The 23,254-nt window shown below is 44.4% G+C and overlaps 1 protein-coding gene across 3 annotated transcripts in view; it reads right to left on the reverse strand.

The window, feature by feature from the left end:
- rhbdl1 (rhomboid, veinlet-like 1 (Drosophila)) overlaps positions 1 to 13,006 on the reverse strand; it is a 35,743-nt gene extending 22,737 nt beyond the window's left edge. The window contains exons 1-3 of one of the 3 annotated variants that reach the window (XM_041067434.1): positions 12,621 to 13,006; positions 11,162 to 11,164; positions 5,691 to 5,849 (exon numbers count right to left, since the gene is read on the reverse strand). In XM_041067434.1, coding sequence (XP_040923368.1) covers positions 5,691 to 5,849; positions 11,162 to 11,164; positions 12,621 to 12,659 — 201 coding nt within the window. In that variant the 5' untranslated portion in view covers positions 12,660 to 13,006. Of the gene's footprint in view, positions 1 to 5,690; positions 5,850 to 11,161; positions 11,165 to 12,412; positions 12,461 to 12,620 lie in introns of those variants that run through there. The other 2 variants (XM_041067432.1, XM_041067433.1) reach the window with 2 other exon arrangements.
- Between the last annotated feature and the right edge of the window lie 10,248 nt (positions 13,007 to 23,254).

Consider the following 23,254-nt stretch of genomic DNA (forward strand, 5'->3'; position numbering starts at 1 on the left):
ACTTTGTGAAAATGGGTTTCCAGGAAAAGCAGGGAAGGAAGAGAAAGAGGGCATGTGGGCAGCAGCTGCTACTGTTAACGGTATAAGTCGACCACAGCAGACCCAGTGTATAGGTTTCTCATAATAATAACCTTAGACAATATGGCAGTTTCACGTGAAGTGTAATGAAACCTCCAGGGGGGGCCTGCAGGAAGTGGAACCCACCATTAAAGTACACCATTCGTAATTCATTAAGCACGTCCTGCAGCTTGTAGACTCATTATATGTAGACACAGCAGGGGGCGCAGTGAAAGAAACTGTGGGTCAGTATCTATAAAATCTAATGAGCTAAACATACTGGAGGACAAGAAGTGCTAATAAATGAGCAATTAATGACGAGGCAATGAACAGATTGTGCCACAAATGGAGCGACTGGTGTTTTTTTTTTCTCCTTTTCAAGAAATCACTCAGGAAAAACAGCCCCCCCCCCAAAAAAAAAGTGCTAATCCCTTTTGGAAGTTAGCAGAGCAGGATGCGGTAACTAGCCTAACTGTGGGTAATTATGACACTGGTGGTTGTACAGTGAGGGTGTGAGGGCCTGTTGCTCAGTGATAACCAGAGAGACGTTGAGCTGGGCTGCTGGCTCTCCCGCAGATGGAGGGATGCATATTTAGTATGGAAATCAGGCCTGGAAAATGCAATTATACTATACTTGAGGCAGGGAGTGACAGCAGAAGAAGAGGAGTAGAGGGACATTAGAAGGCAGAGAGTGGGAAATTAAGAGGGGAAGATGAGACACCTGCCTGGGCGAAGCCAATTTACAGTTTCTGGAGGCCACCAGTGGACAGTGAAGGTGAGGCACCTCCTTCCTCCACCCGAAACATCTTCATTTTGTTGAAATAAGTGTGTTTATCTGAGGAGAGGTGGAATAGAGAGAGGTTCTAGGATGTAAATATAATTGTTTTCTTCCACTGTTGGTTTTCCTCTCCAAATAAAATCTCTTTCTGAATGTATTTCATCTGTGTTTGGCTCGGTGACAACACCTGCCGCCTCTCCACCTTGTGTTGTGTTCTCTGCCATTCGTACTCCCTCCTCCCCCCTCCGAGACACGGCTAAGCATAACTGTCATTCTGCTTTGCCTTCCTTGACATGCAGGACTGCCGCCTCTAAAGCAGGTATTAGCAGCCTTTTGAAGTGACGACAGGTTGAGAGACGGCGAACAGACAATAAGGCGCACGCACGAGCAGCCGAAACTTTGTGATAAAGGCACTGAGACGACGGAGCGAGGTGCACCGAAAAGCACATGGCATCACATGAAACGCTGGAGGGGGAAAACCTCTGACTTGTGCACTGGTTACGGTGGAAGTTCCCTGACGAGGCAACGTCTGCCAGGGAATAATTGATGCTGAGGCTGAGAGCACAAAGATAAAGATAGTATTCCCCTTTAGGGATGGCTGGATGGGCCAAGCTGACAACAAAGTGTGTGTGTGTGTGTGTGTGTGTGTGTGTGTGTGTGTGTGTGTGTGTGTGTGTGTGTGTGTGTGTGTGTGTGTGTGTGTGTGTGTCAAACAGCAAGGGTCCATCCTCCTCCTCTTGGTAGCTGTGTGTTGCCTACTCTACATGCTGCTCTCAGCTTTAGTCAATTGTCCTTGATGGATTAATTAGCCACACCACATGGTCAATACCTCACAACTCAATACTAATTAGTAATAACAATTAAAAAATGTAGTTTAAAGGCCATTCAGGCGTTTGCACTGCAGATACAAAAAAAAAATCCATACTATTCTGATTTTGCTCAGAGTTTATGCCGGTGACCATCTTTTACTCACTTTCGTTGACACACACACACACATATATGCACACAATAAATCATTCATAGTTACTAGAATATTAGGAGATTGTGCCAATTAACTGAGCTTACATAGTGATTCACCACCACCGGGCTAACAGTGTCACTATGCCCATTTACTATCTAATTTGTGAGTCATTCAGAAGAAGAAAATCCCCCCTCTCCCTTGCTCTCTCACATGCACTCTCGCAGCAGAATCTAAATCACTGCGGATCTCAGCCTCGCTGATTCTACCCTGACCCAGATACTCCACTTCTTTCTTGCCCAAATCCTTTTAAAATGAGAGTCCACCATTTTTTTTTCCCCGCAGCAGTTTGCGGCCGCAGCCTTCCTTCATGGTTTAATCATTGCGTGTTAAAACTTGAGAAAAAAAAACTTAACTCTTCACTCCAGGATTCAGGACACTTAAGCAAAGTGCATCACTTTTATCTGGCAGCCCCTCTAAAACAGAAAGCCTTGAATTGAGTTTGGTGTGGGAAGTGATGTTGATAGGTGGCATCTGTGTCCATGGAGACAGCTGCAATGTGGGCACTTAATGTGACTTAAAATGACTTGAAAATACTGGATCTCTTCTTACTTTCTTGACCAGGACTGTAATCTACGTTTATGTCTGCTGTCTGTACGCGCTCTTACTGGGTTTAAAGCAGAAAATTTGAATAAATATTACATAAGTGTTTCTCTAACTACATGTCCTGAAGGAACAGAAAGTGTAAGCGCAACATTTGGGGAGAAAACGAGGTGCAAAGCAACAGTCCCAAAATCCTCTAACCTGAACAAAGAGAATCTCCCGCCATAATCTCTAAAATACACCCTCCACCCGTGTAATTAACCGTGGCAGCCATTTTGGATCCCCGTCAAACATTAGTCAAATTACCACCCGAAGGAAAACAATGACACACTTCTTCAATTACACAGCTGTTACATGATAGCATCAGACGACTCTCTTTAAAGAAATCGATACGTGCAATTACACACGTAAGGAATATATCCGGCTTCAGGACGGCCCGGGTTTCAATTCGTAAGCACATGCTTTTCTATCGCAGAATCCTCCCCCTTCCAAACCCCCTACCATGTGTGGACTTTGACACCTCGGGTGTCTCTCAGCCTCCTGCATCGACAAAATGTCTGCGTGTAATTGTGTGGAAACGTGTCGCTGTGTGTAAAATGTGTGCTGCTCGTCCTGCTGTGTGGGATTTTCGTGCAAATGTGGATTAGCAGTCAGATCCAGACCTATACTCTTTGTGAGTGTATATGCATGTATGAGTGTGTGTGTGTGTGTGTGCACAGGTCCCCAAGAGAGGTTTTAGCAGAGTGTTACTTATTCACCCCTCTGGCTGAATTGATGGAGTTCTCTGGCTAAGATCGCCTTGCATGAAAGATGGGTTGAACATGAACAATGTCGGAGACAGTCTTGTACTTACACACACGCTCACACACACGCTCACACGCACACAGACACCAGAGAAGCTGCTGCCTAACGGTGCGATTCAAACACATTTACACCCACTGAGGTCGAGAGAAGCAGTGTGGATTCACGGCTGCACCGAGCGAACGTAGAACAACAAATCAGAGAAATGTTGAACACAGCCGCCAGAGATGCGGCGGAGAGAAATCTCAACAGCTTGTGGGCTGAAAGCATCGAAAAGGCGCGGACCAAACGCACACACGTACACTCAAACTTTCTGCACCTTGCTACGTCCATTTGAATAATGTGCAGCGGAGTTCCGTATTCAGCTGAGGCTAGACCACAAATCAATACAGACACCAGACTTCAGGCAATGGATATAATGTAATGGCAGCACTGAAGTTTACAAATCAAAAATATGACTGTCATCTGTCATACACCGGGGACTGCTACTTATAAATCTGCCTCAGATACACAGATGAGAAGAGCAAAATAGGAAAGGGAGGATAGAAAAAAGCAGCAAATAAGATCTATTGACAGTGAAGACACAAACTAAAGACAATGAGGAAGCTCGAGAGATTTAGATGAAAATTGTAGAAGCCAGAGAGAAGCAGAGAGAAAGGAGAGGAGGGGAGAACGAAGGCCGGAGGTGTTTGCCAGTGACCTGGTTGAAAATGTCATGCTACATGCAGCACTCTCCCTGTGGCAAGAGTGGAGCTCATCCCAGAGAACAGAGACCTGCAGAGCTCACGCATCACAAGCTGCGCGACGGGAGGCCAGATTCACATCAACAGCGTTCGAATACCCTCTAAATTAGTCAGCAAATCTGCACTGGCAGCGCTCATGTGTATGAATGAGAGTCTGTCTGCGTTTGAGACACTGTGCATATCAGGGAGAGGGGACTAGCGAGACAGACAGAGAGGAAGTGGGTGGCTGCATTAATTAATAATAAAACGCTTGAAAGTGTTTGTATATATGCAAATTGTATGCATGTGCAGAACAGTGTGGGTATGGCCTGTGTGCGTTCATGTGTGTATCAGACGAATCTTTAAAAATCAGACCTGGGGGTCGATATCTGTGTGAGGCTGGGCGTTCTCAAATTACCTCAGATTACTGCCTGCTACTGCCAATGCTGGGCTAATCGAAGGCAATTTGCATTTGGCTGATGGGCAATTTTAAAAGTTTCTCCCTGATGCCGATGGAGGCGAGGCAGGGTTGTTTTGTTTTTTTTTCCGCCCAACATATGCTCACATGGAGTGTAGAATGAAAGAGAGGGAATTGAGATCTGAGGCTTTACGGAGGCAGATTCAAAATAAAAAAGGGCGATGAAATTACATGGCTCAAGAAAAGGGAGGGTTGAAGGTGAGAAGGCACTGAAATGATGAAAAAAAAAAAACAACACTTGAAGAATGGCGGAGGAAGAGAGCTGTACACGTCCAAGAAGGAAGGGCTGATGTATAGCAGAGGCTGCACTGTAGGAGCATCACCTCTGAAGTGATTTTTCTGTAGCGTCCACAGAAACGGGTCCTGCTCCAAACTGAGTGGCCTCATGTGGCCTTTATTGCAAACCATTGGTAGCACAACACCAGGGGAGGGAGAAAGAGGTGAAAAAGAAAGAGACAGATAAATAGAAAGAGAAAGCGAGAGAGGGGGGGAAATGAGCTCAAGGAAGGGAAAATATGCCAGGAATTGCATTGCATTGAATTAATCACGGTGCTTACACCCGTATGGTGCCAGGAGCCAAAGGCAGGTGCTCATCTACACGCTGGGAGAGAATCAGCCTTTCACATATAAAGCTCTACATGAATTTCTAATAGAAGCGCCATTGTAAACACAGATAGGTGAAGAGGCAGGGATTGAATAAAAAGACGAGGAGAAGAATGAAGAGCCTGACTTTATATTCACAGCAGAGGAGAGGGACAGAAACTGACTCAGAACGAGCTGTAGTTAAGAGAATATAATTGTACATTGACTGTTCTCACATCAGTATATAAAAGACATTCTTGTGCAGCATCAATCTTACGGCTGTTGGAACATAAACAATGTGCCAAAGCAGGCCCGTGAGCTGTGTGTGCGAATAGATCACTTATGATACATAAAAATTTGTTGCTTTAATACAGCGGCTCTGTCAGCTTGGTGTGGGCGTTTTCTAGTACTTGCTGTGCACAGCTTCCGAGGTTAAGTGTCTGGATTTACCGACACATTAACTGGAAAGATTGATCCTCCTTTTGCAGGACGACGACCTGAACGGTCGAGTCAATTTTCGCCACTGCAGAGCTCGCTGGTTCTGTCTGAATCAATTTCTGTAATTCTGTAACCTTTCTGAAATCCAACAAAAAGTGTGAGTGTGTGTGGAAATTTGTGTCTGTGCTGCGGGGCAGGAAATGCTCCGCGTGTCTCCCCTCTGCATCGCTATCTGTGTCTGTGTTTGTGTGCGTGCATCTGGTCTCCACTCACCAGCTCGATGAGCTCCTGGTAGCACACCTGTCCCTCTTCATTGCTCTGGACGAGGGCTAACAGCATGTCCAGTTTGGACGGGTCCAGCTGCAGCTCATGGTGCTCCACCAAGCTGGTGAAGTTCTCCACTGCAATGAAACCGGTGTTCTCTGGGTCCAGCTAAAAAAACAAAACAAAAAGAAAAACACCTCACTCTCAGACCACTGGGATAAAAACAGTTGTCTTGAAGATGTTGTTTCTGCTGCGATGTATTAATAATAAACAGCGCTGCAGAGATGAAGTGACAGTTTGCCCTGAGGGAGAAGACATCAGTAGTAGACAGCTGAGACGCTCTAGATACTCATAAAGACAAATGAGAGCTACAGGGTTGATGGCACAAGCTCAGACAGTGACGCCGGTATTAATTAAGCTGTGTGGTCTCTGTGATGCCTTTGAAAGAATTAGACCTGCCTTAAGAAAATGCCCCATTCAACCTCATTATAAGAGCAGGTCTGCCAAAGCCAACAGCAAGATGGTTGTTGTTGTTGTTGGGGAGCAGTGAGAGAAGACAGGCAGGCATGTCATTCTAATACGCAGTGACCTGCAGTTTTCCTGAATAAAAAAAAACAAAAACATTCCTCAGTGCTGAATGAGGTTGACTTTTCAGTCTTTGTTTCTGAGCGGATGCTTCATTTGACTGTGTCAGTCCGTCCTTGCTCACAGTCAGTGTGGTTTTTCTAATCACCACTCACTCACGGAGACCCACAGCCCCATGGGTTATTACTGCTGATGCCTTATGCCAGTGCTGCTCCTCGTAATTGATTTAAGCGGGAGAGTGTCATAAAAATGGCTGAGTGTAGTTGTCTAAAATAGCACCGGGTTAAAAGTGGCTTGTAAAGTATAGGGTGTGTATCTACGTTTGGTTTATGTAATGTGGGTTTTTTTTTTTTTTTGGGCAGCTGCCTCACATACTCAGTACTCAGTTTTCTTCCCTTACCTTCTCCTCTTTAATGCAATTCAATTGCTCTCCTATGGAGAGTTAATTTCTCATGCCAGCTCTCCTTAGTGCATCTGACTGTGTTTGTGAAAATGTGCCCGTGGACAATCTGGAGCAGTACAAAGAGACCACATGGAAAGAGCCCTCGCTGCTCCCCATTTTACTGTTTCCTGAATGCTAACACAGCCTCATTAGGTTTCGGATAGTAAACCAACAGCCTCTTGTTGCCCCAGGGAGGAATGAGCTTTCAGATGTTGCGTCAGTGTGGAGTCAGTCGTGCTGGATCATCGTTGCCCATGTCATGAGTCCACAAGAAGAATCCCGCCTAGGCCGCCTTAGTCTGGACCCGGCCTGCTCTGCCACGGTTAGACAAAGGTGTTACACCAGCTGCATGAGGAGAGCGGCATTAAAGGACGCCGTGCCGTGTCAGTCTCTGCTGCAGGAGGCTCAGCGATTAAAGCTCCACTGCTCAACGAAGGAGCAAAGAAGATCAATCTCCTTCTTTACGTGTTCACTTTATGTGCTTTGCTTCCCCCTAAACTGTTTCCAGGGGTTGTTTTTTACAGTCGTTTAGGTGAACACAAGCATCACTTTAATTGCATTTAATTTGCCTTTTTCCTTTCCTCTGAACGGGATGCAGGGACTAATGGCTTAGTTTTGATGATGCGTGACTCAGATTGAGTGTTTTCCCACCGCTGGGGGAATATTAGGAATGATTCTGTTCGCACACAACCACTGTTAACTGCAGGAGAGTTACTGATAACACCCTTCACGTCATGTACAATGTTTGATTGAGGACTGTTTGCAAATGAAGGGCAAAATCCACAGACTATCTCCCTCTTGGTCGCACATCTCACTGTCACGTCAACACTCAGCTCCTAGTTGGAGGATCCTGACAGACAGCGATCTCAAGGCAGCATGAAATGCACGTAAAACCGAATTCGTGAATAAAAATGAACCAAGATGGGAAAGAAAACGAGCCCGGGTCTATTTTTAGATAATCCTTTTAACCGTGTGTTTTCCATGGACGTTTCTTAAAACACGGCCCCATTCTTCCCTTGAAGAGCGTGGAGCAAATTGGTGCAGATATGGGCCAGTGTTTGAGATGTGTAGGGCTCCAGGATGACATGTGGGGGAATACAGGAGGGAAGAGAATAAAAAAAAATGACAGCAGAGAGGCAAGAGGTGGAAAATGGGAGAGAGAGGTAGGTGGTCAGTCTGTATAATATAAGAAATGAAAAATGTTGAAATTAAAGGAACAGTAGAAGGAGGAGACGGTACGAAAAGACAGGAAAGTAGAACAGAGACAGCCAGAGAGGGGACAGAAATGAAACGAAGACGCACTGAGAATAAAAATGCTGCTGTTCTGTGCCTAACCCAGCAGTCAGGCAGTGAGTCCTCTTCTTCTCTTTCCTATAAGAGGGCTGTGACACACTCCAGCGCTCTGCATCCACTTGCCACAGAGGGGAGATAGATCAGATTCTAATGTGCTCCTGGCTCAGCCCGGGCTGACAGGGGGAACAGAGCGCCACACTGGGGACGTCTGATAACTGTCAGCCGCCATATGTCAGCACATCACTACACGTACAGCGGCAGCACAGGCTCAGACACAGTGGCACACTGTATACGACTGTGCACACTTATGCAAACCAAGTGTTGACGCTGAGCTGTCACACTACACAGGTAGTATTCCCTCCGTAGTCTGACCTTATTCAGGAAGAACGTTACACAGGGGAGCCTGTGTCTGCTGAGGATACAAGGAGGTGGAGGATTGGTTCTTGTACCCAATTAGGGTTATCAATTACCGAGGTGAGGTACACTGCGATGAATGAGTGTTGGCAAGAAGAGTCGCCTTTTTTTGGGGGGGAGGGGGGGCACGCTGGTGACGTGCATGAATGAGAGATGGTGGGGGCACACAGAGAAGAAAGGGTTGGAAGAAGGAGGGAAAAAGCACAGAGAGGGAAGCAGTTATTGAAGCGATCCAACACTGGTGAGGGCGACACTTTGACAAGCTGCATGCGTTGCCATGGTTACCAGTCGCCTGCGTGTCATCCCTTTCTGGCATTACCCCCCTCCCCTTTTTTTTTTCCCCGACATATTGGCGTTCGAGAGGCAAAGGAAAGACACAAAGAGGGTGAGGGGGGGAGAAAGGGACGCTGAGAGGAAACAAGGCAAAATAGAATACAGATGGATTGAAAGAGATAAATGAGATAAGAACCAAGTGGTAATAAGACAAAGCAAAGGGTTTAGATGTAAAGGGAGGCGGAGCGAGAAATTATGGATGGAAGGTGGAGGTGTTGAACAACCAAACTTGGCTGGTTCAAGACCAAGTGGGAGGGGATGAAGAAGACGGGATGAGAATGTATACATGAGCATGAGGAGGAGGACGAGGGCAAAGAAGAGTGGAATGCTGACTGCAGGCGAATGATCTCAGCGTTAACCCTGGGGACCTCTATTACCTTCAGCGCAGAGACTCAGACTGACCCCAGCCCACCACAGACCAACGGCCTGTTCCACAGGGGCTCAAGAACCAAACCTCCAGCCTGGGGGACAAACCACAGAGTCCCAGCCGTGGTAGAAGTACAGACTGACTGCGGTCACATCGTATGGAGCGGAGAGCAGAGGTGGTAAAGATTCCCATGGTAACAACTCGCTTTGAAAGGAAATCACTGCCATCAAAAAAGTACAGTAAAAATCCTTTTTATAATACTTTTGTGATGTCAAAAGCAAGAATAAAAAAGTCCTAATATCCTTACCATGCCAAATTGCCAAAAAGCTGTTTTGATCACACATGTGATCAGAGCTGGAGTTTTAAAGGTTGATTCTAGAGGTTGAATGAACAGTATTCACTCGTTGGAAAATGGTGATCATAACTCCCATGACATGGGAGTACAGCAGCACTGGTATGGTTCCCAGGCCCAGTTTGAGCGACACAGCGCTAACCCAGTGACACAGAGCCAATAATACAGATTACTTTGGTCTCTGTGAACAAGACTGTCAAGCCTGAACATGGCTGTGTATCTGCAGAGGGCAGTGGCATTTACAGGGCACAGCATATTTGCATAGCATCAGATAAAAACCCTTTGAATTGTCTCAGCTGCCCTCAGGACTCGCTGGTGTTCAACCAACAACTGGGCCACTGACTCTGTAATTATCACAATGTATGCTCTGCACCACTGTTGCCATCATTACGCTCAAACTTTACCACCGTGGCTCCGCCATGTGAAGTCCCTGACATCCAAACCACTCTCTCTCTCTTCAAGTGGAGGCTACTGAAGAGAGACATCCAAGGAATTTTCCTTGATGCAAACAATCGTCTAACTATATTTCCTGGCATTTAAACACAGCGCAAACAGCCCAAGGAATTTTCAAATACAACTCAATGCAAATCAGCATCAGAGAACATTGAAAGGGGACAGGGTATAAGAACCTTATTCTTTCCACTTGACATAAATATGTCAGAATAGTAGTCAGAACCCCAAGTCCTTATGGGAGAGATATAAATAAGCCAGATAAGAAATGAATGACACAGGGGGGAGATATTCAGCGGCTAATGATAGCACACTAGTGGCTGAGTGCTACCGACCATCAAGTTGCGTTATCAGTGGCACTGCAATAGAAAGGCTATCAGAGAAACTGTGTGTGTGTGTGTGTGTGCGCATACTCTGATCATGAGCATATGCGTGAGCCCGCATAGGCCAGAAATAGCCTGAGCTCAGCATCGCAACCTCCTGCAGACAAAGACTAATAAACTCACTCATGTTGCCACTGTTGCTTTCTTTTCCTCTCCCCCTGCAGCATTTTCATGTGGTTCAGTGTGACAGGGCTGCAATACCCCCTCTGCTTTAGACCTAGAATTTTTGTAAAAAGGTGTAAGGTTCAAAACCGTGGACTATGAACAACTAAGCAGTGACGGTGACTGAGAAATCCTTTCACTATCAAACAACTACACTTAAGATTCCTTTAGGCAAAGCACTTGACCTCCAGTTGCTCTTGTGGAGTTGCTTAGAGGCTGACGGGATCCTGCGGCCATTGTGGGAAGCCTCCAGTGAATGTGGCGGTATAAATCTGGAGGGCAGTGCTGCAAAAAAAACATGAGCCATGCTCTGCAAAACATTTTCCTGGATAAAGATGAGAGAAAAAAAGAGAAAAGTGCCCAATGTTTAGACAGGCAGTAGGGCTTTGTTAAAAACAAGCTCGCCTGTTCGCAGTCCAAACGCTGTTGGCAGATTTCACTTCATTCTAGTTTAATTAGAGAGACCTTTTCCAAATCAAAGGCCGCCGCATGGAGTCCCAAAGGTGGAAAAAGCCTATCGTCAGCCAGTGTGAGTGATTTGGTCTAGACTTGAGCATGACAGGACTGCGGCCCGCTCAACTGTGGCCATGCAAACTGCCTATATGAACATACTGGCACAAGCAGAGTAAACCCCACAATCAATAAAACAACCAGCTGTTTACAGTGTGGAAGTATTGGCTTAATCTCCAGCCCAACGACCTGCTACATTGAAAATGGATATTGACACAGATGAGTCAGCCTCTTTGATACTGCATTTAAAATGCGTCTGCGAAGGAATATGTATTGTTGAGGCATCACTAAGTAGTTGTTATCACTGAAGTGCTTATACAGTAAATGACTCACCATTGTGACCACAGAGCATCTTCTCACTCAACCCACACAGGCTTCCTCCACTTGTTATAAAAACACACACATTCATAAAAATGCAACTGTGCACATGATCACACACACACACACACGTCTCCCTAAGGCTCTTGGGTTTGTTGATCAATGCGTTGCTGAGGGGCCACTCGCGACCCCTGAACCCTGCAGCAGATAATCAATTTCTCCCTCTTGGACAGAATGATCGCTCAATCTATCTGCCAATCAACTCAAACCCCAACAGGCCAGTTCAGAAACAGGAGACACATTGGAAAGCCTAGAGTTAAATGCCAGACATGGAATAGAGCTGGAAATGCACACACACACACACACACACACACACACACAATCACATATGTCTGTAGGAAGCACTAGCCAAATAAACACGTGCTTCTGGGTAGAATCTGCCTTCAAATCCATTTTGGTTTGTTAATTTTGGAGATGATAGACCAAAGCTAAATTCAAACATAGATCTGATTGGGCAGTAAAAACAGTAGCTCTGGTAGACGACTCCAACCAGATGCCAAGAGGAACATTTTTCACTGGCATAAATATGGCCACCAGCACTGTGTTCGTTCTTGGCAATCATCGTCAATGACAGGGCTGTAAAAGAGGGAAAAGTTTAAAGCCAAATCACAGCTTCTATTCAAAGAAGGAAAAAAAAAAGCAATGACTGGGGCTTCACAGGAACTGCCTCGTCGCTTGAGCCTTGGAAATGAAAAGCTGAATATTTTTTTTGCAATCTTTGGTTCTTTTGACCCTGAGATGATAAGATTGGATTTGTATATAAGCAGGAAAAAAACAAAACAAAGAAATCAACAAGGGAAAAAAATCCCTCACAGGTAACAGACACACATCTATGCACACACAGCATGCAGCAGCTTCATGACTTCTCTTTGATAACTCACCATTATTTCTACTTCATTCCTCAAATAGAGAACGCAACAATCAAATCCACCTACACATCCATTCATATATCCATCCATCTATTTGCTCACACAACCCTCCCTCCCATTATACCTTCCTTAAACCATGACATGATGCCACCCCCCCTCCCTTCCCCGTCGCTGCTGTGCCTCATGATCTGACCTCACATTCTCGGGGCCCACATGGCTCTGTGATGCTCGGATCCGTCATGTTGTCTCATGCTCTCGTTTTGCCCGTGCACACAGCCTCTGCTATCAATCCTAACATCAGCCCCCCCCCAGCCTCCACGTCTCAATCCCTGGATAGACGGCGAGGTGGCCAGGAGCCCGTAACCATAGAAACCTCTGCCGCTGCCTGCTCGCTTGCTTACCTGCTCTTGTATGAGCTGAAACAGGGAGCTTCTATCCATATACTGGCCAGGGAGGTGAGAGGAGCCGCCGAGGACAAGGGCATAGGGAGGAGCAAGGGAGAAGTGGTGGTGGTGTTGGATAGGAAGGGATAAGGTGGAGGGGGATTTGGTTGAGGAAGCAGCTGGTGCCTAAATTGTAGCGTCGGGCCCCTTCGTAGCTGCTGCGTCCCCTCCTTCTTGATGATGGTAGAAAGCCTGGTGAGCTCGGTCCCTGGTTTTCCTTGCTGGTGGTGTCGCTGGAGTGAGAACCGTTGCTGAGAGTGCGGGTGGTGGTGCAAACGGGCCGTGGCTCTGCTCTGTGCCAGTGCAGCGTGGCGGTAAACCCAGCTTCAGCAGACGACAGGCAGGCATGCAGGCAAGGCAGATCCAGCAGCTCTCATTCACTCTCCTCCTCCTCCTCCTCCTCGCTCTCCTCTATCCCATTGCACTGACTGCTACCTCTCTCTCTCTCTTCCCTCTCCTCATACACACACTGCGCCGCCTGCATACCAATGAGGAAGGGGAGGGAGGTGGCCTCTTTCTTCCAATTGCAGAAGGAGAAGGAGTGGCCAGGGGCTGCGGCTCCTCTCCTCACTACAAGTAAGGCGTCTCAGGGAGGGAGCAGGGGATGGGCTCCACTGCGGCTTTGCGCTTACTACTGGCACAGACACCCCCCCCCCCCCCCCATGCACACGTCTGGTCTGTTACTGACGGGCACACACACACACAAACCCACACACTGTCAACAAGACAAAAGCTACTAATACACAGGAATATGGTAAAATCCCAACCATGTTATGATTGTGTTAAGTTTAAGGTCTATACAAGACAAAGGAGATGAATGGCATGAAAGACAAAATAATAATACTAATGATATCAATACCATTATAAAACTCTGACTTGCTTTGCATCCTTTACATCCCAGTGCTAATTATAACCATTGGCACATTAGCACATTGTATGCACTGCTGCACAGCCAAGCATACTCCCACCCCCAACACACAAGCACAAACATAAAATTGAATTAGACTGTTTGGATGGCTCACTGATCCCCCAATGAGCTCAAATGAATACCACTATGACAATAACACAGGAGCCCAATCCTCAATACAATACTTCATTATAAGTATTACCAGAACAAAGACTCATTTTATGTTAATCTGATGCAAAATTAAGACACTGGCATGCAAGGAGCAGAGCACGAAGGTCAAAACACGCGATTGATGAAAAGCAACTTGTTACTGATCATGTGGGCAGCCAGCAGTGGCTGTGCTTTATTGTTATTTTTTTTTTTTTTTTACTGAGATCCCCCTTTAAAAGGTGATTCCTTTCTGCACAAATCCGCAGTGACCCCTCCTCCTCGGGACAATGGCGATAAGGCGGGGAGGAAGCAGCGAGGGGACATAAATCTTAACTCATAAAAAAAGATGAAACTGCCTTAAACGCCCTCGAGTTGATTGCAGCTGAAGACATCGTCAGGGTTGTGACCCAGCGACAGCTTCAGCTGACAGATCGTGGTTGAGGCAGGGGTGTTTCTCGTCCCCTGCACTGTTTCCTGTGAGATTTACCACGAACAGTGTAACTCAGCCGCTGGCTCTGTGACAAACAGTGCCTCTGCCTGTTTAAGTACCATGATTGCACCAGATGTTTGGAATCTGATTTTCTTATAGACAAGAAGGCTTGTAAATCCTCCTCGGTGTGTGAAGATTTTTTAAAAAAAATATCTGGACCTGCTCATTACAACAATGCGTTTTGTGTTTTATTGGCTCAGACTGAGGATGCTGACTATATTAAGCCATGGGTAACTGCTGTATTTGTCCTAATGGATTGGGCTTAGGCCACCTTGAACATGGCACAGCTCCCAGACTTTCTTTGTCACCTTCCATTACGCCCATCTGACACACTCTTGTTTAAACAAAACCATAATAATGACCGTCCGAGTCTATAGAAATGACAGGATTCCCTTCCTTGTGAGGGAGGACTGAAGTCACTCCACGGGGTTCTTTGTTCAACTACTAATCAATGTTAGGAATTAATTTGTCTCCAACACTCTGTAGTTGTGAACATGAATAGGACGAATCTAATTATAAGGTCACTGCTAGAGGATGTGCAAACTGCAATAAACGAGACACACTGAAAGAACAGCCAAAATGAAACTGGATTCAACTGTTGCCTTGGTAACCTCAAAGGACTCCCATCAAACAATCATAGAAAAGTACTATGAACTGAAAAAAACATCAAGTACCGTAAGAAAATAAAGCAGAAAACCCTCTTAAGAAAAAAGAACAGGGCTCCATGTGATATGTTAGAAAACTGAACAAAAGGATGACGTTGTTGTGGTTCATTGTGTTATTTAGAGTAAGTGCATGGGCTGTATGGATGATACTGGCACAACACAACCTGTTAAAAACAAAGCCAACGTAATATGTGAGTAGCACTGTTCAATCACACACTATCACATTTTTTTAAAAAGGCGCGAATGGCCTCGATGGAGCAAAAATAGCACTGGAAGCAGGTAAACAACATTCCCAAATGTACCAACAAGGTGCCAACTAGGCTCACAGCCCCACCAAGGGTCATGCCAGTATTATTGTTTCCATTACACTGCCTCCCAGTGACATTATACAGATGACTGACGGAGCAAGATAAGCCTCCAGTGGAACACTGTCTCTGCTGCCTGAAGCATCCCCAGCTGAATGGTGTCTCTTGAGCCTGACTAAACCCTTCATGTTCTATTCACCCCTGGTGGATGGATGCAGGCGGCAGGATGAACTCAGGCAGCCTGCTCCTCTTTAATAGACAAAACGCTGGTCTAGCCTCTGGTTGAGAGTGGTGGGGGGGGGGGTAACAAGGCCCTTTCAGGGAGGCAGAGACGTACATTAATTAGACCACCAGCCTGCACTCTTTCCTCACCAGCTTAATGACCTCCAGGTCCATAAGGCAGGTGTTTATTTATCGGTGTCAGGGTGAGAATAGTTGTGTCTTGCTCAGTGAAACGGATGGTAACAAGAAGCTATAAATGCATGCCTTTAAGGTCTGGATTCAGTGTGTCTTAATTATACGCAGGCTATACAGGGGTTTTAGCATGAAGAGTGAATGTATGTCTATTTATAGAGCAGGCTTCTTATCTACACCACATACTGTGTCTGTATGCAGAGTGTGGATATTTGTCTATGTGCACAATCAGCTCCTCCAGCAAACTTTATAGTCTTAGGTTGGGCTGCACTGACCAAGATTCATTTTAAACCAGGATTAAACCATTGTTGATCATTTCCTTTGCACCAAAACCTTCTTTAAATCTCTTTTTAGTCCTCCTTAAACCTAGATGAAATTCAAGTCCTGTTGCACAGTCTTGACTTTTTTCGTACCTCCTACAGAATAAGGCTCTGAGGTGTTTTCAGTTTGGTTTGTTATTGCAATGTCGATTTCTGCTCTGACAAAAGGTTGCACAGGGCTGCAATATCACAGTAACTGGGAACTATAAAGCTGGTAGCTGTTACATGTCTGCTTCACAGTGACGTTTTTTAAAAATACAATCCACCCACCTTGTAGGTCCTGGTCAAAGTTAAAATCCAGATTGGCTACATCTAGCTATGCACATTTTCCAGGTTTTGATTTTTTCTTTTTTTATTGTTTCATTACAAATTAGTGGCAGATACTGTACATCTAAATGCATCCACTGTTGTGTTAAGAAAAATAAAAGCAGCAAAGGTGTTCGTGCTGTTCCCTGTCACAGCCGCCTCAGGAAAAGATAAAAGATCTTTTGATTTTTTTTCCGAATGTCTTGTGAGCCCATGTGAGCTGGGAACCATTTGACGCAAGAAACTTAAATGATCCAATCAATAAATCCACATAGATTTCACACAGATACACTGAAATGGCAGACCGCTGCTTCAAAGCATACATGTTGAGCTTTTGTGTACTTTGTATTGAGACAAGACTGCCAGTGAATTCTACCTAATGGAGAAAATAAGAATATAAGATCTGCTACAGAAAGCTATAACCAGGAATTACCTGATGAAATCAAACTGCTGGGTGAGGTTGGGCCGGTGGGAAACAGCCACATAAGTGTATGAGGACGTACAGGATGGAGTGCTGTTCAGTGCATGCTAGGAAAGATTCCTGCCATCTAAAAGAAATAGGTTTAGAATGTTAAGAGAGCTGAAAGAGATGAGAGAAAGTCAGAGAAAAGAGCTACAGTCTGAGAGCTCAAGACAAGAGGGAATAAAAATTCGACTACAAGACCTGACCACAAAATTGAGAGTTGGAGGGATGATCGCATTAAAAAAGACCAGTCCAAGTCTGTAAAATACAATTAACACCCAGCATGTTGTCAATGTGCAGGATCAAAGCATTGCAGTGTTGCTCTATTGTTCTCTTCGCTGACCTAGTCTTTTCTAAATTACAAAAACAAGTTGTTCTGGGGGATTTCTGGAACCCGTTAGCCTCCACTAATCATGGGAATTAAAATAAATGGTACTTCACACTCGAGCCGCTGAATGTCAAGCAGTAGTGATTGTGCAATAGAGGGAATCACCCGCGTGATGAAAAACGGCAGAAAAATTAATCAGGTCACTGAGTGACACAGTTTTAGTCCAAACCGCTCCATTTAGAAGATCTCTTGGGGACATAAAACGGATGAAGAGAAGGAGGCGAAGGAGGGAGTTAGAGGAAGGAGGCTGAAAAGGGGAGATAATTAAGAAGAAAGGGGAAGGTGAAGGGGAAAATTAATAAAAGAGGGATGTATTACAAATTCTATAAACTCTGCCAAGATTTGAATTCATAGGGGAGCCACTCTTTCAGCCCTCTCTCTGCAAAATTCACATCTTGTTTGGCAGCAGATCTTTTTTCCTCTGACATCAGCTGCCATTTCTGACATTGTAGTGTCTCAGTGTCACTTCTAGTTGAGTTCAGGATCTCTGAACAGCTTCTTGCCATAGGTTTGGGAGTCGCAGCAGTCAGGTTGGAGTGAGGGGAGACCTCTGCTGTCTAAACCTGCAGCTGCATCCTAAACTGAGGGCAGTACTGTTGGCAGGCAGCACTGTTGGCGGACATCCACAGACACAAACCACAGAGGGTCCTGACAAACCAGACACGGTGCACCACCTGAGTTAACCTAAAATAATCTCAGCTTACTCCTGTACTTTCATTAACACCATGTTTAGAATATAAAATATATCAGAAATATAACTTAGTGCTTTGTACTGTTTCCACTAGTATTACTATCTAACATAAACATTTTTTATAAATCCTCAGTTTTTGTTGCAGCACTAATTACATTTAAGTCAAGTCTAAGATTATATGGATCACAAATAACATTATTAATTACTTGTCTTCAAGCTGCTACTGCCCTCTGTTGGTGAAATCAGCTCACACTAGGGGTCACAGGTTTATGAAGGGACTCTGAGGAAAGCACTGGGGCCAGTGCTCTTAAAAATGTGTGTGTGAAAGTATACAGGAGCACAGGAAGCCTAAAGAAACTCTTTCAATCATTGTTTGGTAGCTTTTATGGAAAATTCTGACATTATAAGAGAACACAGAGTAGAAGACAGAAAAGCCTGTGCTTGAAGTGGTTGTGGCCGACAGTTTTATAGTTTTATAGTAATAACACAGTTATGCTGAAGTCTATGTAGGATAGATGGTTCCGGTCTAGCGGCAGCCTGTTGCAGCAGCTTGTGTCACTCATGTTGTCTGCCTACGTCTCCAAGTATTAAAGGGGCAAGGGTTAAAGTCAGGATTAGGGCTAAATGTGGCATTCTTTAAGAGCAATGCATCAGCGTAAAATCAGATGTGATAGCTTGCTGTCGACATGTCACGTGTGTGGGTTCAAACAGCTCAGAAATAAAGTATGGGAAAGTATAGGTTTACAGCTCCACATTTAAGTTTTATTACTAGTAAGAACGTGATAACTTTTTACAATACAGAATGCCTATTGAAAGCTTGATTTTCTTTCAATGGAGCACCTCTTTCAATTGTTCAACTAAAATGCTGTGTCATCTTGTAGCATGAGAGACAATGGCTCACAATAGATTCTGTTAGAGTCATCTCTGCTGGTTTGACAGACAGCTCACAGGTGCTCTAACAGACCATGTCCAATGACAAGCCTGTCATGTAAGAGGCAACTGACAACTGACACTGTGGAAACAGTTACCTGCTCTACATACTGACATGAGGAAGGAGGGTGTTTTGGAGTGGGAAAGCGAGGACACGCATAAAGAGCTCCTTGGTGTGGGGGCAAACTGACGGGCCTCTGTTGGCTCGGCTGTTGCAGCAGTCAGCACAGCACTTGGCCGCTCACACCTGCTCAGACATCCAAGTGTTGTCACAACTGTCAAAAGCCGAATGCTCTCGTACACACACTCACACTACCTCAACACGGAGCACTCACACCACAGCTGGCCCCAGGGGCAAGCGTATTTAAACCACGAGAGTGTCAAAGCCTTGTTCTCACTTTCTGTTGTCTCAACATGGCACTTTGTTAGTTTAGCGCAGGTCTAATCACCGAGACATGAAGAGTTTTATCTGTGGCACAGCAACTGGAAACTGAACTAAACGATGTCCAGCTTGAGGCTACAACTGGTATTTTATAACTGTACACTGCGTACACTCCTTACAGTTTTGGCCATTCTTCTTCAGTTGACAAACTACACCTATACACATTTTCTTTATTTCCAGTCTGAGTTTCACCCTTCGATTCTACTGGAGTGGAACCAGTGTCACACCCTGTTGCATGCAGATGATGGCATAAACCAGTATGTGTTGCTGAAACCACATTTGGTGCATTACATGGAAGCAAAGTTTGAAATGTGGGCTAAAACAATGAAAAAAAAAATTAAAAGTGTAAAAACAAAGATCAGGTGTGAAGAGGGGGAATTTATTTCCTGTTTGATTTGTAGGTTTTTTTGTTTGTTTTTGTTTTATTTCTATTTTCTTTAGGAAGTTTAGGTGCTGTCCTTTGAGACTTTGATTGTAACTAAGTAGCATTACTGGTGGACATCCCACATCTTTTCCACATCCTCTTTGTTGTCAAGTTACATTTACCTTTTTTTTAAAAAAAAAAAAACAATGTCATGCAATATTATGTTACTGTATAATAAATCAGTGGGATTTTCCCGTCTCACATTTTTGTGTGTCGGCCTACAGCTGGACAGACTCATATTGCTTCTGAAATTAAAAACAAAGAAAACACTGAAAACATTACAATACATTAAAAATTGCAAAGAGTTTAATTTTGCTGGACAGGAATAGCACATTGGAGGGTAAATCGTCTTGCAGTGGTTTTGTAATAGAGATTGTTTGTTTTTGCGTTTTTAAATCTCCAATGTCATCTTTTAGTAAAACCCATATTTGATACAGTAGCAGGCAAAGTCTACAGAGCACAACAAGCTTACACAGCAACAAGCCAAAGGGGTCTGATAAGTCTAAGACCGTAAAAGAATAATACTGTTTACAATCTCCAACCCAAGCCTGAAGCTGAAATCAAATTTATGTGTGATTCTAGTCAAAGTGCTTCCACTTGTTTTGCTTTTGATTGGTATGTAGGAAATTAATTCAGCATTTTACTAATTCACATTAATGGTGAACACTTTTGACCAGTGTATTTTGTTTAAAGGTTTTTCTTCTAACCGGCTGGAATTTTAACGTAAAAGACTTTAGAAAATGTATATAGTGTGGAATATGTAATGTAAAAAAATGGCACCGTTGCTGCTTGAAAAAGCAAGAGAGCAGAAGCAGTAAAATAGTTTGTGAGATGTAATTATAAAAGTGTAAAGAAACCCTAAGGAGTCATAGCTGAAAAAGAAATGATCTAATCTAAAACCTGTCTTCGGAACTTCTTTTCTTGCCACCTGAGTAAACAAAAAAGATCTGATTCATTTTAACCTTATCTGACTTTTAAAGCCAGAGTAAACTGCTACACAGTCAACAAATCAAAGCAACTCAGGAAGAATGCTTTTAATGGAACACGGTGTGATAGCGTGCTGGATAGATGTGGACCCCTTTGACAACTGATCCACAGCCCTGATACCGAGCACACAGAGGCCTTCAGTGGTGAAAACGGTGGGTGATGTTACCCAGAATTCTTTGGGGCCAGAGGCAGGACCAGACTTGAGAGGGTTTTAGGCATCTAAAATTACAAACTGGCATCTGATAAATTTAGAGGCGCAACGCTAAAACACTCCTGACACGATGGTGTAGCCGTCCTCTGTAAATACATGTGTAATAGAACTCCCACTCAACTCTCTCCATCGTCTGACAAATAAACCAGGCACTGGGTCAGCATTATGTAAGCTGAATATATTTGCACCTCAGACACTGGCATGACTAAAGATAAAACTGGGAAGGCTGATTTCAGTGTTTTGGCAGCAGTAATGAATGACGACGAGAGGAATACCACACTTCTACCAGTACTACTCCATTAAGACATTTTTGCACGCCTGAAAAACCATTGTAAGGTGCATTTACAGTCACCATCACAACCTTTCCACACCTGCAAATAAGGATTATTTTCATTCTGGCTGATTGTTTTCTTGATAAATCACTTGGTCTAAACAGAAGAAAATTGTGGAAAATGCCTCCTGTAATGTGCCTGAGCCCAAGGTGACATCAATAAATTGCTTCTTTTGTGTGACCAATAGTTCAAACCCAAACCTATAATGTCAGGTAAGGAAAATAAATCATCAAATCTTCACACATGAGCAGCTGGAATTATCAAATATTTGGTATTTGTGATTGAAAATTTACTTAAATTATTTATTAATAATCTAAACAGTTGTAGATGAATTCTCTGCCTATTGACCAACTGATTAATCGACTAATTGTCTCAGCGCTATCCTCGCCACAAAGACACTGAATGGACAAACAAACACAGAGGGCTTTAATTCCAACCACTGGATCCCTGTAAATTATACCCAATTAGCAGCTGCCTATAAAACAAGAGCACACTGCAAGCGGAATAATAAAATGCACCGGTCGTCAAGTTACATCTCATTATGCTGCTAATGACTTTTGATGAGTGTGAGTTGAGCTGGGCTCGGGAGGCCCAGTCAGTGTGGAGGACGTCCCTCTGTCGGCGGATGAAGGGAGTGGTCTAAACGGGAGAGAAGTCAGTGTTTGGCTGCTGCTTTTCAGCACCGCTTCCTAAATGGGGCACAAGCGGCCAAAGACAAGGGGAAAAAACAACAACAAAAAAAACCCCCACATCACTCCGAGCAGTCGGTGACAAAAACAAGCGACCCATAACCCTGTGCCCCAAAATAATAATATATATATATTTTTTAATTAAAAATACCAAAATAAACCGAAAGCTATTCCTGCTACACTTGGACCGAATAGGAGTCGCAAACAATAGGCATGTTGTGCATATTATTATAGAGCCGTTACTGTGTATTCATACAGTCAGTGTATAAGCAGCGGACTACAAAGCCTAATTACCTTCCTTCTTCATTTACTCACTCATTCAGTTGCGCCATATAAATATTTATAGTCAGTCACTGCTCACTCATTCACTCCTTCACCCTTTCATATATTTACACCCCCCCCCCCCCCCCCACCCATGCACTTGTGCTGTACAACGTATACTGAATGCAGGTTGATATAAAGCCTTCCTCCTCACCCATCCACTAACTCACCCTTTCATCCCCTCCCTCCCTCTTTAGCTCAACTGTGCCACATAAAAAAACACTCATTCACTCACTCCTTCACTCTGTCGCCCACCCTCCCTTTCTCCTCATTTTCACTCATTCACTCCCTCCTTGCTCGCCAACCTACTAACTCACCCACCCTCTTGTTAAAACATACACACACATACACACACACGCACACACACACACACGCCAAAAAACAAAACACTCAAGTCATCAACTCACTATAAGGACAGGTGGAGACACAGGGACAGAGGCACTGATATTTTCCTCTTTAACTGTAACTTATTTGTGCTTATTTACATTAATATTATCGGCTATAATATACAACACAGGTGAGATAAAGCACATAATAACTGGGCATCATGTTATCTGAACAACAGTGGACACTTCATTGCTTTAAAAACTGTAGTCTACACTGTGCTGGACCACCTCACTGCCAAGCAGCCTTGCTGTCCGGTATTGTTCTTGCACCACTGGGTCTAATGTGGTTGAGGACACACATTTCGGTCATTATCCAAAAAATAGTGTCATGTAACTCAGATAACCATGCCACAAAAGTCGTGGGGAAAACACCACTTCAGTGGCTGTGACTTTCATATAGGAATCAAAATGGCGTTGCAGGGAGGGACATCAGACCTGATATTAAAATAAGAAATAATGCAGGAGAATGATTGTAAAGTTTGCTATTGGGAAGGTTTTTGTTGCTTTGGACCGGCACCACGGAGCCTGAGAAAAATGAGGAGACCCAAATGTCAAATCTGTTATTGACTGTGGTCTGATGCGCCAGTTACTGAACAAAAGAAAGCCATCACTGCGCCCTATATTGAAGGACTTTGGTTTCGGCTGCAGCCCCCCCTCTTTGCAGCTGGGACTCACACCTGGTCACACACCGGCCACTTACACCCCTGTCCGAAATATGGGGATCAATTTTATGAGCCGGTATCAGAATCCCTGATCTTTGGAGGTGTTGGC

The sequence above is a fragment of the Toxotes jaculatrix genome, chromosome 21 (genome assembly GCF_017976425.1).
Source record: "Toxotes jaculatrix isolate fToxJac2 chromosome 21, fToxJac2.pri, whole genome shotgun sequence".
In the NCBI taxonomy this organism is placed as follows: domain Eukaryota; kingdom Metazoa; phylum Chordata; class Actinopteri; family Toxotidae; genus Toxotes; species Toxotes jaculatrix.